This window comes from Poecilia mexicana, unplaced genomic scaffold (assembly GCF_051168715.1).
Source record: "Poecilia mexicana isolate PSO_F unplaced genomic scaffold, ASM5116871v1 scaffold_14, whole genome shotgun sequence".
NCBI classification, from domain to species: Eukaryota; Metazoa; Chordata; class Actinopteri; order Cyprinodontiformes; family Poeciliidae; genus Poecilia; species Poecilia mexicana.
Genome location: NW_028263383.1, coordinates 22,427,707 through 22,444,036, shown reverse-complemented (window position 1 = coordinate 22,444,036; position 16,330 = coordinate 22,427,707). Strand labels below are relative to the sequence as shown.

Genomic DNA, 16,330 nt, shown 5'->3' with positions numbered 1-16,330 from the left:
TATATTACAACCATCACATTCATTTCAGTGAATGGCCAAAAACAATATTACACAGAAAACATCATAAAATGGTCAAACTGCAGTAAAAAAAAAAAGAAATTAATACTTTGTAACAGAAAAAAGAAAAAGTAGTGTAACAGTTATGGGCTAGGCAGCTAACTGTGATATCAGAAACCGGTTCTTTGAGGAGCCTGAAGTGTGAATGAAAACACAAGGAAACTGTTTTAGTTAGTGTTTCGTGCCAATGTATTGAATTTTTTTTTTTTTGGAACAGGGAAAAACATAAGGGGAGAAAAAAACAAACAAACAAAACAATTACAAATGCACAGTGAGAGACAATTCAAAATAAATGCAAAGATCATAGAGTTCTTTTCCTTTAGCTCGCCATCCTTTGGTTCAGAAGAGGATCTGATCCATCATATAAAAAAACCCGACCTTAAAGTAGGGAGTGGGGCGCACCCAACAGCGATCAGCTGTGACAGCCCAGGTACAATGGCAACTGTTCAAGAGTGCAAATCAATAGTTTCAGAGATTTGGGTTGAATTTCCAGGGTGAAATCAGCAGGACGCCAACAGCCAGCCACAATCACAGTGAACAGGTGATGTTGTTTAACCTGGCTGGAGGCGGGGCTTTAAATAAGTTGAGGAGTTTGGGGAAAACAGGAAGTGGGCCCGCAAAAATAAAAGTCTTAATTGACTAACTACGGGTTACAGGTTCCGCCCCTAAACTCATGTGCATCCTCGCACATGCAAGCGGCTGGTGACACACCACACTGTCACATGATGCAGAAGTCACGGAGGTCTCATCCAGTTCCAGAGCAGATGTAAAGGCTGTGCTGAGTCCTTGAAACAGGTACTGGATGCTTTGCAGAAGTGGATGCCCAAGTTTCGAATACTGCAGACGAGATGGTGGCTGACGTGTTCGAGTCGAGCATCGGACAGGTGGTTCAGGATCTGGACTGGAGAGTTTTGACGCAGTAGAATCACTTAACATGCTGGTTTATTCTGGAGAGGATGCAGCTTCTGGGTGAGGAGAGACGGGTCCTGATTGAGGGAAAGCGTTTTCCTCGAGAAGCTCCGAGTCGGCAGAATCTGCTTCATCTTCAGCCATTTGCTCCATGTCCAGTTCAGCAGTAGGTTCAGGTCCAGACTCCACTCCCTGTTCCTCACCAACAGTTCCTTCCATGGAGCCCTGTGAGCGCTGGCCAGGCGGATCCACAGGCACAGGAGCGGCAGTAGATGGAGGAGCAGGTAAGTCAACCTCAGTTGTAATTCTGGTGAGATAAGATCTGGAGTAATCAGACAAATCAGGTAAGAATACTTCTTCATTTTCAGGATCTGGAAGATCTACATTTTCTGAAGTCACGGGTGCAGTCACTGTTGTTGGCTTTATTTGTTCTGGTTTGTAGGCTGGAGACGGTAGCCACACGGCAACAGCAGGTCACGGTGGAGGGTTCTGATGGGACGATCTTTGCCCTCTGGTTTAACTGTGTATACTGGAAGAGTGCCGGCTTTCTTCTGAATAATATACACATCCGACTCCCACCGGTCTGCGAGCTTGTGCTTGCCTCGTAATTTGACATTCCTAACCAGAACTCTATCTCCAACTGAGAGTTCTGCAGCTGTGACTTGCTTGTCGAATCTGAGTTTGTTCTTCCACATGACTTTCTCAGAATTTTCAGTTGCAATCTTGTAACTTTCTTTGAGGTGTGACTTGAGCTTTTCAACATACTGTGAATGAGATGTAGATGTTTTTTCAGACACAGGCAGTCCAAAAGCTAAGTCAACAGGAACTCGGGGTTGTCGACCAAACATCAGTTCATATGGGGAATATCCAGTGACGTCATTTCTGGTACAGTTGTAAGCGTGTACCAACGGCTTCACAAAATCTTTCCAATGAGTTTTATCTTCTTCTTGCAGCGTGCCCAACATGTTTAAGAGTGTTCGATTGAATCGCTCCACAGGATTGCCACGAGGGTGATAAGGTGTAGTCCTAATCTTTTGGATTCCTGTGATCTGACAGAGCTCTTTAATAGTGTGAGATTCAAAATCAGTCCCTTGGTCGCTATGGAGACGCTCTGGCATTCCATAATGGACAAGGAAGTTCTCCCATAGCACTTTTGCTACAGTTCTTGCTCTTTGATTTGGGGTTGGGACTGCAACAGCGTATTTTGTGAAATGATCAGTTATCACTAGAACATTTTTGGTGTTGCTTTGGTCTGGTTCTATTGAGAGAAAGTCCATGCAGACAAGTTCGAGTGGTCTTGTGGTTTTAATGTTAACAAGGGGTGCAGCTTTCTCAGGTTGTGCTTTTCTTCGAATGCATCTCTCACAGTTCTTAAGCTTGTTACAGACATCAACTGCCATACGTGGCCAGTAGAACCGTGATCTCACGAGGTCCAGAGTCCTCTCTGTACCCAAATGGCCCATCTGGTCATGAAGCTGGTTGAGGACCTCAGACCGCCATTCCTCTGGAAGTACAAGTTGGTAAGTAAGCTCACCTCCAATGTTCCTTCTCCTGACGAGAACGTTATTATGGAGCTCCAACCGTGTAAGCTCTCGCAGGAGTAATGGCAGATCGGGGAGCTGTTCCCTCAGAGATGGCGGTGGGTTTTCCCCTCGTTCCAACTGAGCGATGACGTGCTGAATGACTGGATCAGCAATTTCACCTTCAGAAAAAGATGGCACAACAGGTGAAGAGAACTGCAGATCATTAACAAAACTGTCTGGTAAACTGTCAGTGTTAATGGAGAGAGTTTGCACAAGAGCAGCAACCTGGTCCAGGTTGGGTGAGCTGTATACCAGTTGTCTATCACATATTGCTTGGACTGAGTGCTGGTCAATGGAAATACAGGATGGATGTTCCAGATGTTGTTCAGTAAACTTCAATATTCTCTCTTTCTCCTTCAGAGATAAAGGATCAGCCACCTGTTCAGCATGAGGTCGCCGAGAGAGACCATCAGCATCCGCATTTAACCTGCCAGCCCGATAAATGATCTTAAAAGTAAAAGTTGAAAGAGCTGAAAGCCACCTGTAGCTTGTAGCATCCAATTTAGCAGAAGTGAACAGATATGTCAGTGGGTTGCTATCTGTAACTACAGTGAAATCAGAGCCATACAGGTAGTCATAGAATTTTTCTGTAACTGCCCATTTGAGAGCCAGAAACTCAAGTTTATGGGCAGGATATCGACTTTCACTGCGGGACAGACCTCTGCTGGCATATGCAATCACCTTGTTTCGCCCATCATGTTCTTGGTACAAAACTGCACCAAGGCCAGTAGAGCTAGCATCAGTGTGCAAGATGTAAGGTTTACCTGGGTCTGCAAATGTAAGAACTGGTGCTGTACTCAGCTTCTGGATAACCTCTTCAAAGGCCTGCTGGCAAGCAGTCGTCCAGCGCGCAGCAAAAGGTTCTTTGGGGTCAAGATAATGTTGCATCTTCATTTGTTTTGATTTTTTCTGACAGGGTGGATATCCAGCTGTTAACTCATTGAGAGGTTTAACCACTGATGAGAACCCTTCCACAAAGCGGCGGTAATATCCTGCAAAACCAAGGAATGATCTGAGCTCTTTAAGGTTCTGAGGAACCGGCCAAGATGTTAACGTGGAAATCTTGTCTGGATCCGTCTCCACTCCATCACTTGAGACTACATGTCCAAGGTAGCGAACAGATGTCTGAAAGAAAACACACTTTTCAACTGACAACTTCAACCCAAATTCTTTCAGACGTTGAAGAACTTTCTTCAGCCGGAGTTCATGCTCCTCTAGAGTTGGTGCAAACACTATTAAGTCATCAATGAAAACAAGCACTTCTTTTAAATTCATGTCTCCCATGCACCGCTCCATGAGACGTTGGAAGGTGCTAGGAGCATTAGTTACTCCTTGAGGCATGCGGTTAAATTCATAAAATCCAAGTGGACAGACAAATGCAGTTTTATTCTTGTCTGATTCATTCATCTCAATCTGGTAGTAACCTGATTTCAAATCCAAGGTGGAGAACCATTTCGAGCCAGACAGTGCTGAAAATGTATCCTCCAGTTTTGGCAAAGCGTATGCATCTCTGATGGTCTGGGCATTCAACTTTCTGTAATCAATACAGAGCCGTACTGCACCATTTTTCTTCCGCACTACAACTATAGGAGAAGCAAAAGGTGAGTTAGATTCACGTATTACACCAGACTGCAACAGTTCTTGAATGTGTTTACGCACAGCATCCACATCTTGGGGGTGGATGGGTCTTGGTCGCTGTTTAAAAACAGTGGGATCTGACAGCTTGATCTCATGCTTAACCTTATCTGTGCAACCAAAATCAAGATCATGCTTTGAAAAAACATCTGACATACTGTTGAGCATGGTTGTTATGCGTTGTTTCCACTCAGCTGAGAGCGGAGAGTCTCCAAAGTTGTACTTTAACTTGGTTGGATTTAACTCTGCACTCTGGGAAGGTTGATGCACACTCTGCTCTTTGTGAAGAATGGTCTGGATGGTACTGACTTCAGCGATGGCTGCTCTAGCTGGAATCACAATGTCATGGTCAGATTCATTAGTGATAACCACAGGCAGAGAAGCAGGCTGTACAGGAGGTAGATCCATAAGGCTAGATTTTACTATCAAACCTCCAGGTAGGGAGAATGAGGTTGGATGCTGAATAATTACTTCTCTTTCTCCTTGCAGTAATGGACATATCAGGAGAGCATCCAACACAGCAGTCTTTTGAGCAGGAACAACCTGTGGGCTGGATGACTGCATTTTTAAAATGCCATGATAGTCATCAGTTGTTAGTTTATGCCTCATCTCCAAAATTTTATGCACTGCTCTATATCCAAAAGGCACAGGATGGAACTCAGACTGTGACTGACAGCACTGGTCATAAACAACATCCAAAGTGTTGGTGCCAATCAGAACAGGAGGTTGTGATGACCGCAGATCTGGAACAACCAAGGCCAAGGTGTTGATGTCCATCTCTTCTCCTGTAAACTCAGAGGGAAATGTCAGACAGAGTTCCACATATCCAATATAAGGCACCCTCTGACCATTTGCACCTTCTATCGCCAAAAGATCATTTAATGGTTTTATCTTATGATCTGACAGATGGGTGTTATAGAATGAATGCGAGAGCGTGGTGACTTGGGAACCTGTGTCAAAGAGGCAATGAAAATTGATCCCTTTAATCTTCACCTCACCCGTACTTCTTGTGCCCACTAATCCTTTAGGTAATGGGAAATATGAAGATGAGTCTTTGGTGTGGGGACATTCACTAGTTGCAGCTCCCACTTGTCCCTCAGTAGGAACTGCTTCTAGTTTAACGGTTTACTTTTCTCCGAGGACTGCTGTTTTTGTTTCAGCTGTCGACGTTTTTCTTCAACCAGGCTGGAATTTGGCTGACTGGAACAGTTAGGAGCAATGCGACCATCCTGTCCGCACTTAAAGCAGAACCAGGGCTTTGGCCTACTACTGGTTTGGCCAGATTTTGGTTTCTGTTTTTTCAGCTGATTTTCTGGTTTAGCAGAATTGGAGTCCTTGGACAACAGGGCTGACATTTGACTCTGCAGCTTTAGCATTTGCTTCCGCAAGTCTTCAATAGCACCCGAGTCTGACAGATGGCCACATGAGCATGCACTGGTGGTATGAGCTTGTACATTAACACGGTGCTTGACTGCTGGAATATGTTTTTTCATCAACATCTCTTTTGCCAACTGTCTGTCTTCTTCTGTTCTAAGTGTTAATAAAAACTCTGAAAAGGGAGGTGGTTGGTCTTTTTTCTTTTCTAGCTGAAGTTTGTTTATCAAGCTGTTATCCCAGCAATCCCTACAAAATTGTTTTAACAAATATTTGTCCATTTCAGTTGCTGGAATCCCACTACAGCAACACTGTACTGAGCGCTAACTGGAGTCTCTGCAGATAAGAAGATGGTCATTCCCCATGGTCCTGAAGCGTGTTTAAAAATTTTGCAAACAGCTCTTCTCCGTCCTCAACAGTAGCATATGCAGAATCAAGTACTTGCAAAAATTCTGCAGGCAGGGCATTGGGCCCCAAACCTCTCACTAGGTCAGCAGCTGGAGGTAGTAAACCTTCCAAAATGCGCCTTGTAACATGTAGAGGTGCAAGACTTGGATCTGCATTTAAAAGTTCTATTTGAGACCTCCAGGATTCATAATCTGCCTCATGCTGAGGTTTTGGAAGTTTCCCTGAGAAGGTACGTAGTCTAAAGGAAGACAGAGGTTGAAGATTTACATCATCTCTGCGCACAATGTGTTCAACTACAACCCTTTGGACCCCAGGAGGGTTTAGATCATTCCCTGAGAGAGAAATTCTCGGCCCCACATTTGTAGCTGGATTTGTGTGAGTTTGTGGTCTTTGTTGGTAGGTGGTGGACTGATCTGATTGGGTTGAGGGGAGAGTAAATGGCTGAGTCTGACTGGATACTCTGTCAGTCGCAAGTATTTCAACTGCGGTCTCTTCATCATCAGCCTCATCAGGCTCCCCTCCGGTAGCCGCTATTCCTAAATGAGCACTTATTTGTTCAAAAACTCCTCTCAGAACATCATCAAATGATTGTCCACTCTGCTGGGAAATGCGTTTTAGTTCATAAAGGTAATCAGGGGCTTGGGTTGTGTCCACTGTGGTTGTGGCAAGGCACTCTCTTGAAAGTAGTTTAACAACAAATATAACATCATCTGTAGCCTCAGATTGGTAAATATATGGTAAAAGCGATTTTAGCTTTTCCAAATCTGCAGGGTTAACAAATTCAACGGCCAGGTTTTTATAAAATGGACTCTCACGTGCAGTAACAGTGAAAACCTTAACATCACCATAGCTGCGTAAATAATTAATGATCTCATCATCTGCTTGAGTGTTCGTTACACCACTAACGATAACAGAATGAGCAACATTGATACCAATTCCTTCAAACAAATCCATGTTTCAACCCAAAAACAAAATACATTCACCAAAACATTCAGAGCATCAGGCTCCTGGCTAGCTCGCCACAAAATGTAACAGTTATGGGCTAGGCAGCTAACTGCGATATCAGAAACCGGTTCTTTGAGGAGCCTGAAGTGTGAATGAAAACACAAGGAAACTGTTTTAGTTAGTGTTTCGTGCCAATGTATTGAATTTTTTTTTTTTTTTTTTGGAACAGGGAAAAACATAGGGGGAGAAAAAAACAAACAAACAAAACAATTACAAATGCACAGTGAGAGACAATTCAAAATAAATGCAAAGATCATAGAGTTCTTTTCCTTTAGCTCACCATCCTTTGGTTCAGAAGAGGATCTGATCCATCATATAAAAAAACCCGACCTTAAAGTAGGGAGTGGGGCGCACCCAACAGCGATCAGCTGTGACAGCCCAGGTACAACGGCAACTGTTCAAGAGTGCAAATCAATAGTTTCAGAGAGTTGGGTTGAATTTCCAGGGTGAAATCAGCAGGACGCCAACAGCCAGCCACAATCACAGTGAACAGGTGATGTTGTTTAACCTGGCTGGAGGCGGGGCTTTAAATAAGTTGAGGAGTTTGGGGAAAACAGGAAGTGGGCCCGCAAAAATAAAAGTCTTAATTGACTAACTGCGGGTTACAGTAGCATTATGGAAGGACTTGTTTGCTGTCTGAAGTAAGTGGCACTTGGTGGACAGCAACATGAGAGGATTTACTTGCAGGTCCCCAGGTATAATTTCGGATTTTTCCGCTAGAAAAGAACAATAATATCAGGATGTGGACTTTTTGTGCTGTAAGGTTCACAAATCTCTCTTTCTAAGATGTATACCTGACTTTAAGAGGAGGTAATGTAGCTAAAGTATGTTCTCTGCCTACATCCACCCAAATGCCAACTAGTACTTACATCTTGTTTTGTCCCAAATATACAATATTATCTCAACTTATTAAGTGTTAAATGATAAACTGACTCCAGTCATTTTTACCACTACACAAACAATGAAAATCTCTTGTAGCGCTTCAGTTTCTTAGAAAAGTCTAAAAATCAAAACAGAAAAAAAGTGACAGTTTCAGATTAAATGTGTGGCTTATATGAATTATAAAAGGCACAGTGTTAAATAATAAGTGTTGAATCACCTTTAAAAAGTCCAAATATCAAAATCAGCACTCCTTTGCTGATAAACGGCCTAATTACGATATTTGGAGTTCTATCTCTATATTTCTAAGTTTCTGTGCACATGCTGACTTTATGTGAATTTGTTTCACCTAAAGATGTTGTGACTTATGTGGTATAAGTACTACTGATTCCTGTTGTGATGCCCATTTTTGTCCTCATAAAAAATAAAGACAAACCTACCAGACAAAGAAAGGAGTCTGGTAGGTCAGTAATTAAAGCCACAAAGTTTATAAGTAAACAACTGTGGTTATTTTTTGCAGACCACTGCCTCCCTTATCACCGCTGCCCCCATCTACTCATCTTCACACGTGGCAATGTCTCTCAGTGTACCTTGGCATGTTTGACTGGTGGGGATGTACTGTCACAGGATGGATTAGTTAAACTTTTAGACTTACCGCATTAGTTCTACGCCCAGGGATTGATTTTGTGTACTACATTTCCACCAACCTAAATAACAAGAAAAGGAAAAAACAATTTTAAAAACAAAAGAAGAAATGAAGTCAAAGCGTGTACACTTGAAAACTGAAAACTAGTGTGGTGACTGTCATATTTTATAATCCTTCTAAACTTTACTCTTCTTTACATGGATTTACACATTTTCTCAAATTAGTTTAACATTGATTTTAACCACTTTACAATGGCCACATAAATGGAAACTAAGCCCAAAACAAGTTGTCTTTGCTTATAAATGGTCTCTATAGGTTTTCTGTTTCTGTGAGAATTTTGACATTTTAGGGCTGGACTCCTTAAGTCACCACCCTGACTTAAGGAGACAGCATGGTCAGCAGGTGACATGAATGCAGATGTGGCTGATCTATGGGTGAGACAGATGATGGAATGGGAGGAGAGGCAGCTGGAGAGGTGCTTCTGGGTCTTTTCTTCTTCTGAAAAGACTGAGAGGATGGGACAACAGGAGGAGAAACAGGAACAAGATCAAGCACTATCACAGTCTCTTCCTGGTTCTCTGGTGTCATCATTGGATGCTCCTCAGTAAGCATCCCAGGCTGCTCCTGACTTATGTTCTCTGTCTGTTCAAAGAACAGGTTCTCAGCTCTTTACTTCTCTTCATCTGGCTTGCAACAGCAATAAATAACATAGACAGGAGGAAAGAAATATGCCTGTACTGACGCAAGTTCATTTTTAATTCAAGTAAATGACCTAGCTGCAATGAGTGTATTAAAACAGGGTTCATAAACGAAACTTTAAAGATCATCTAGGGGCACTGATGTTTTTAGGAACCCTCCAATTGTACAAAGTGGCAACAACAAGCATGACTATAAATACTATTATGTGACTTTATCACGGCTAATTAAACGTATTAAGCACAGGTACAATTAGCCTCCAAGAGGCTAATTTAGCTATCTTCCACGTATATTCCCCGGCAAAAAAAGTGTTACAAACGTGTCTTCAACCATTTGCATCACTGTCCTACTGCCATTAAGTCCTAAAACTACAATCAGTAACTTTATAACGTGACACTTTGGAGTTATTTTTGGTTTTAGAGTACAAAAACATTTTGACAGGTGCTCACCAGAGTGTAAGTGTCGCATAGGATGACGTCAGCTTATTCTTCTTCTTGGGTTTTTGTGGGATTCGTCCTTATTTTTATTATTTCAACACTTACACTCACCAGAGTGTAAGTGTCGCATAGGATGACGTCAGCTTATTCTTCTTCTTGGGTTTTTGTGGGATTCGTCCTTATTTTTATTATTTCAATCAAAAATATTAAACGTTTACAGAACAGTTTGCAAAAAGAAAATGCATCTTAATTTTTCTTAAATTTATTTGGTGTAAATCATTGATATCATACTCAAAAATAGTTGGTAAATTAAAAAAGGCTTTTAAATCAAGTTACAACCACAACAAAAACCCTCCGGTTTTATAGTTTACTGAGTTATTTTTAAATACCGAATTAAAGTCCTTTAACCGATACGTCTGACATGTATTTGTAGTAATTATTCTTAATATCCTGTTCAAACTAGCACATATAGTGTAAATAAAGGTTTAAAAAAAAAAAAAAAAAAAAATAGAATAGATCCTAGATCGTTCCTAGGTCATCAGTATTGGACGCTTAGGGAGAGGTACAGCATTCAATGACAGAACCCTTCTCGTCAATTATTGACGCGAAGGGGGTACCCTCTGCCCTCTGCGTCAATATGTGACGAGTTGGGAGTGAGGATGTGTTGGTTCTGATCTGGATAAAATTCTCTTCAAGTTTATATGAAAAAATAAAGCCCATAAAATAAAACAATCTGTTCTTTCAAACTCTTTAGCTTTAGAGGTTTAAATGTTTTGACTTTTACTGTCTTTAATCAAATGTTAAAAATTAATTGGATTAACAGATTTCTAAAAAATCAAAATTCAATGTTTAATATTTTCCCATATCATCTGTTCATTAAACTGGGGGGTCTACATTTTTTATTGCGTTGTCCTTTCTCAGTTGGAAAAGTTCCAGTCAAATTAGTTAAATTTCATCAGCAGGTTCTGCTATGTTGGCATCTTCTATATAAACACAACTACTCTCCTCATTACTGCATCTTATGGAACAATGCTTATATAATATATAAAAACAAATCATTATTTCTTCATAAGTGGGTTGACAATAATATTAATTTGATAAATCAGTTACTTGACAGCAATGGTGAGTGGTATACTTATGAGCATTTTATGAACAACAATTATTATTATTTAATTATTATTAAAGCTGTTCCTCATAGTTTGCTCTGTTTAGCACAAACCAAACATCCAAACAATTTAAACCTTCATGACTCAATTTCAATTGAAGGAACTAATATAATGAATAAGAAATTTACAAACTGGTTTATCAGAACTCACTTGCAAACTTTCTCCACTCCCATAAGTAAACATAGATGGGATTATCTGAGCAAAAGATTGTGGAGTGTGTATGTGTACCGTGTTTTTTTTTTTGTTTTTTTTAAACTTTGGGGGTGCGGCTTATAGTCCAGAAAATACAGTATTTATTTCATAAATAGTGTTATTTCCTGGATTTTTTCTGGGAAGAACCCAGAGACGGTTACTTGATTGTACTTTCTGGAAAACAATACATTTTTACATTTAGACACTCCTGCAATTATCACACTTTTTCTGTTACAAACTGACTCCAGCCCCCCACTAGAGAAGGGAAAAGTTATGTGGCCCTCACAAGAAAAAGTTTAAGCATTAAATATTAAAATCATGAAAAACATCGGTTTGGTGCTTCTTGGGCTAAATAACACCAAATGTAGTCAGATTTCAGTGTATTTAGGTGAGTTTTGACGCATTGTGGTTTGATATTGTCCACAGAAAAAGTTTGCGTGGCTGCTGCACATTTTCACAGCAGCAACAAAGTGTGTGTATATTTACGTAAACCTTGACGCAATGTTAATTTTTATTCATGCCGCTTAAAATATGGGTCCGCACATGTTTTGTGCACATGCACGCTTTGTGCATGAGGCCCCTGGACCTTCACCAGCAAAGATAACACTTGTTGTATTTTCTTCAGGTGAAAGTAAAAGAAAAAAGCCATTTTATTTCTTGAAAGAAAAATATGATTATTTGACAATGAAACATGTTCACATGCGTTAACAGCAAAAAAGAAAAATTTGAGAAATTGAAATGTGTGAGCATAAAAACAATTCTGGTATGGAATTTTTTCTTCTTCTAATAACTACTGTGGTCCTGGAGTGTCTCTACTGGGAAGGGTGAAAGTTGTTCAATTCCAAAGAACAAGACATGTGGCTTGGAAATTATGTGTAAAGGGTAAAAATTGCCCTTTGTTGAAGTTTCACAAATCAGATAAACGTTTCACAAATCCCAAACATGGTTCTAAATATTCTGCTAGTAGACCAGATAATCCAGTCCAGTTTTGAAGAGTCTAGGTGTTATATTTTAGGAATTGGAGCAGGTCTAGTATAATCCAGATGCAAAAAAGTGGTAAGATGAACCTTTATTGAAATTTCACAAATCAGAAAAAGGTTTCACAAATCACAAACATGGTTTTAAATATTCTGCTTTTAGAACAGAATACTCCAGACCAAGTTGGAAGTGTCTAGGTGTTGTAGTTTTTGGAGATGGAGCAGTTCTAGTGCAACCCAGATGCAGAAAAGCGGTAAAATAAACCTTTATTGAAGTTTCACAAATCAGATAAAAGTTTCACAAATCACAAACATGGTTCTAAATATTCTGCTATTAGAGCAGAATAATCCAGTCTAGGTTTGAAGAGTCCAGGTGTTGTAGTTTTTAAACTAGAGTTGATTAAAGATGCGAAAGGTAGTGAAAAATTTGGTGGAATCGCCCTTTAGTCATTTCCAGAATAGGAAGCTGGAATCGGAATCCAACTTCAGCTTTGTCTGCAATTCATGTTTCTATATATGACTGGAAATAAATAATCCTGTTTTTAAAGGTTAATTTCAATAGTAAATTGACAGCAACAACTATGATTATGTAATACATTTCAATATGCTCCCACTCTACAGTTAGTTAAAATAGGGAGCAACATTTTGTGGAAGATTATCTAAGCTGCTATGCCCTCTATAGCAGGTTTCCTACCATCATGGAAAAGAAAACATCCCCCAGCATCCACTACCCTCAGCCATACTTACCCCTGTGCGTGTGAGGACTGAGGCAAACGTAGAGGACTGGTGTGTTCTTGTCATATTGACCCATTTTTATGAAAAATGAGTACTTGATGGTGAATCTTAACCTTTGTTTCATCTGACAGGTAAAATCCCTTTACACTCATAGTGCTAAACAAGTCTCTATTTTGTGTTTTCAATGATTGGACAGAAAAGGTATATTCTTGGGATCATTGCCTGGGATCAAGCATTTATATGAAATATAAGTGGTTGGTGCACTTTTTTTGTGAGATCCATCTTTTTATTGTGGGTGATAGATAGACTTTCTGTCCATGCCTAATGCCCCCTCTTCAGACCTAAGTCTGAAGAGTGGTGAGGAGCACAATATAAAATTTTCCATTACAGCTTCAGAAAGCTTAATTTGGTCTTCACTATCAAAACATATCTGTGGTTGGCAGAGAATACTCGAGCAAAATGAGTGTCTGGAAGAGGAATCAAAATAGAAGACTAAAGTGATTGAGTCTTCTATTTTGTTTCTGTCTGTGTACCATAACACCTTTCACTTTTTTAACAGCATATCACACTTATTATCCTTGGTTTTGCTGTTCTTCAGTTTTGTGTTGGACCACTAGATATCCAGCATATGAATACAGAATTCTGGTGATGTGAGGATATGGTTTTCTGTGTGTTCTGCGGTTTCCTATGTTGTCGCGTCTACCCTTTGATTGTTTCCAGTAGGGATGCACCGATTTATTGGCTAGCTGATTTATTGGCCAGCTGATTTATTGGCCAGCTGATTTATTGGCGCCGATGTCCCTAATTTTGGGAAATTGATAATCAGTCGATTTTTACGTATGAACTCATCTACCTCGGCAAAGGTATTTAAATCAACTGTTACCTTCTTCTGCTCTGCTGTGAGAGAGGTTGGACTAGCAGACCAGCCCATCAGATCAGGTCTATATGTTTTGCAACAATAGTCATTTCACTGTTGGTAATTCATCAACTTTCTTGCTACACTTAGCAAGATTTTAGATTTAAAAAAAATTGTATTGGCCAAAATCAGAATCAGCAAGTCAGGAATTTTAATAGACCAGTAATCGGCCAGAAAACTGCAATCGGTTCCAGCTGTCCCTCATTTTCCCTGGATTACACTCTATGTATTTAACCCCACCTGTCACCTGCTCCTCATCGAATCCTTGTTGTGTCTTGTCATTTTGTTGTGTTTCAGTCTAGTGTTACCAATGCTACAAGTGTCTGAGTACCTTGCTTCATTTCTCACCTGAGCTGCCTGGACTTCTGTACTTTTTATGATTTATCATTAAAACCATCATTTGCTCTTTAACCTGGGTCCATCGAGTCTATCCTCACCACCAATTCATGACAGAAGGATCCAGCCAAAATAACATTGAGGTTTGTGCCGTCTGATGTGGAACCAGGTTCTATGGACAAATCTGACCAGAGTTGGAGTTGGCACGAGACTTGTACATGGATATTGAGATCTAGCCTTCTCCACTGCTGCTGGAAGAACTGGGACAGCAGTCTGATTATAATTAGATGAAGACAGAGTTTCTCGCCCCTCATCTCCTTTAGTGTATCTGCATAGTCTAATCATGAGATTGATCAAGAAACCTCTGCAGTGTCATAACAGCAGGGGAGAGCTCTATGATCCTGGAGACTATCTAAGTGTTACTTCCCCAACGTAGAACTTATCTGCCCTCTTTAGCATAAAAGAACAACCCCCTATCCTTAACAATAGACAAATGGCCAGACCATCTGTGTTGGGCTCCACAGAATTCTTGGTACATAACAATCAGGGATACACATCTAGTCCAATCAAGTCTCTCTTCTCTGGCCAGAATCTATAAAAGGAAGCCAGATACACTGTCCACATCCACTGTTGGTCAGAGCAGACTGACAGACTCCTTTGACTCTGTATTTCTGTTCTCACCTTGCAAGGTTTTAATAAATTTCTTATTTTCTTCTCATCCAGACTCTTGTTAAAGTAATTTTTTCTACAACAAAGCTTGCATTCGAATTAATTACACAACAGTGGACCTTTACAATTTGTGGCTTCTTGTCAAGTCCCTGGGACATCTGATTAGTAATTCTTAAATAACTAAACAGAATTCCCCAACTTCATCCATAACTACTCCAGATTCTTCTGAGTTTGGTTCACCATAATCTCCAGCCCACGACACAATTGGTGTCTTATGTAACAAATTCCCTTGTAACTTTAGCTTTGGGTCGTGTTGTTACTTTTGGTGACCACTATGTGGAGCTAGAGTCCTTGTGAAGTATTCCAGATGATGTGTTTTTTGACGTTTGACTGGCGAGTAAAGCCAGGTAAGTACAGAATTTAATATCATACTCTATCAATCACTGAAGGTGTTGGACAACATTAAAGGTATGGCTGTGAAGATTACCAGAATCACCTGGCATTTTTTCCTTCTTGTTGTTCTCTGCATGCTCAAAAACAAAAGACATTTTCCTTCAGCCAGAATAAATAACAGTAAAAACATTCTCTATTTCTGTACTGTGTATTCAGCCCCAAACCTTCCAGAATATATTGCCATTGCTTTTCACAGTTTATTCTTTGGGTTTTACAATGAAATTTCAAAAAATCAAATGAAAGATACATTGTTTTCCAAGGAAAATAATAATAACTAAAGAAAACAATTACAAAAAATGTTGAAAACAAGCCAAAAAGTTATACTAATATAATTGCAGTCATGTTTGTTAAATAAGATTTTTGTCTCATTTGATTAACAGTTCTAAAAATGTAAAGATTAGTAACATGTTAAAAGTGCAAACCTGTGGAAAACAGAAAAAGAAAACCTTACCATGTACTCCTTTATGAGGGTTTCTGGGTCTTCACTGAAATGAACAATTATAACTTTTAATACACAAACACTTTTAGTTTCTATGGGGTCATTCAAAGAAAAAGGACAAGATTATAATTGTTGCATTGTGCAGTAAAACATGGGGTAGAACATGAACAAAGGAAGAAATAAAAAGTAATCACAGAAAAGTCCACAATAGTTGACATTTTAGGAGTTCCATAGTTCCATAGTACAGCTGAGAGCTTTTCCAAACAACTTAAATGGTAAAATATCTGGTAAGAAAATACGGAATTCAGAATAAGCATTAAGATGAATTACAAGCTCTGTTCTCAATGTTGTCAAGAAGATCAAAAAGCAACAATTGACAATACTGCTGTCCAGCTTGAATGTGTCACATGGCAATAAAACTTTTTACTGATAAATCTGATGAACATAATTTTATTTTTAGATTTTTTTTAAATGAGTTCTTATTTCATTTGACATGGAGAGCTTTTTGACTGCTTGTTGCTAGTTATACTTTACTCCCATAAAACTTCATAATAAACTATTTTTAGTTAAAGAAAAACAGCAACAGCTATATAAAAAGAAACTAAAAAGATTATGTTTAACATATGAAATCCATATCTAGTTCTTATGGTGATACTGGTGATACATCAGTGCCCCCAGAATTAAATATTTGTAATTCAGAAGATTATATTATATTGAACTGCTTCAATTACTGAGATAGTTTAGTGACTATTCATGTGTGGAACTGCATCATCTGTTATGTCACTATTTATTCTGGCTGCAATACCTGTTGACATTTT

At 39.6% G+C, this 16,330-nt stretch overlaps 1 protein-coding gene across 1 annotated transcript; it reads right to left on the bottom strand.

The window, feature by feature from the left end:
- Nucleotides 1-5,847: 5,847 nt before the first annotated feature.
- Nucleotides 5,848-7,056, bottom strand: LOC148155548 (uncharacterized). The gene has a single exon (XM_088012495.1). It carries the CDS (start codon nt 6,918-6,920, stop codon nt 5,913-5,915), a length of 1,008 nt encoding a protein of 335 aa, XP_087868621.1. The 5' UTR covers nt 6,921-7,056; the 3' UTR covers nt 5,848-5,912.
- Between the last annotated feature and the right edge of the window lie 9,274 nt (nt 7,057-16,330).

Excerpts from the sequence above, each read along its gene's own strand:
- LOC148155548 (XM_088012495.1), bottom strand. The coding sequence starts at position 6,920 with ATGGATTTGTTTGAAGGAATTGGTATCAATGTTGCTCATTCTGTTATC.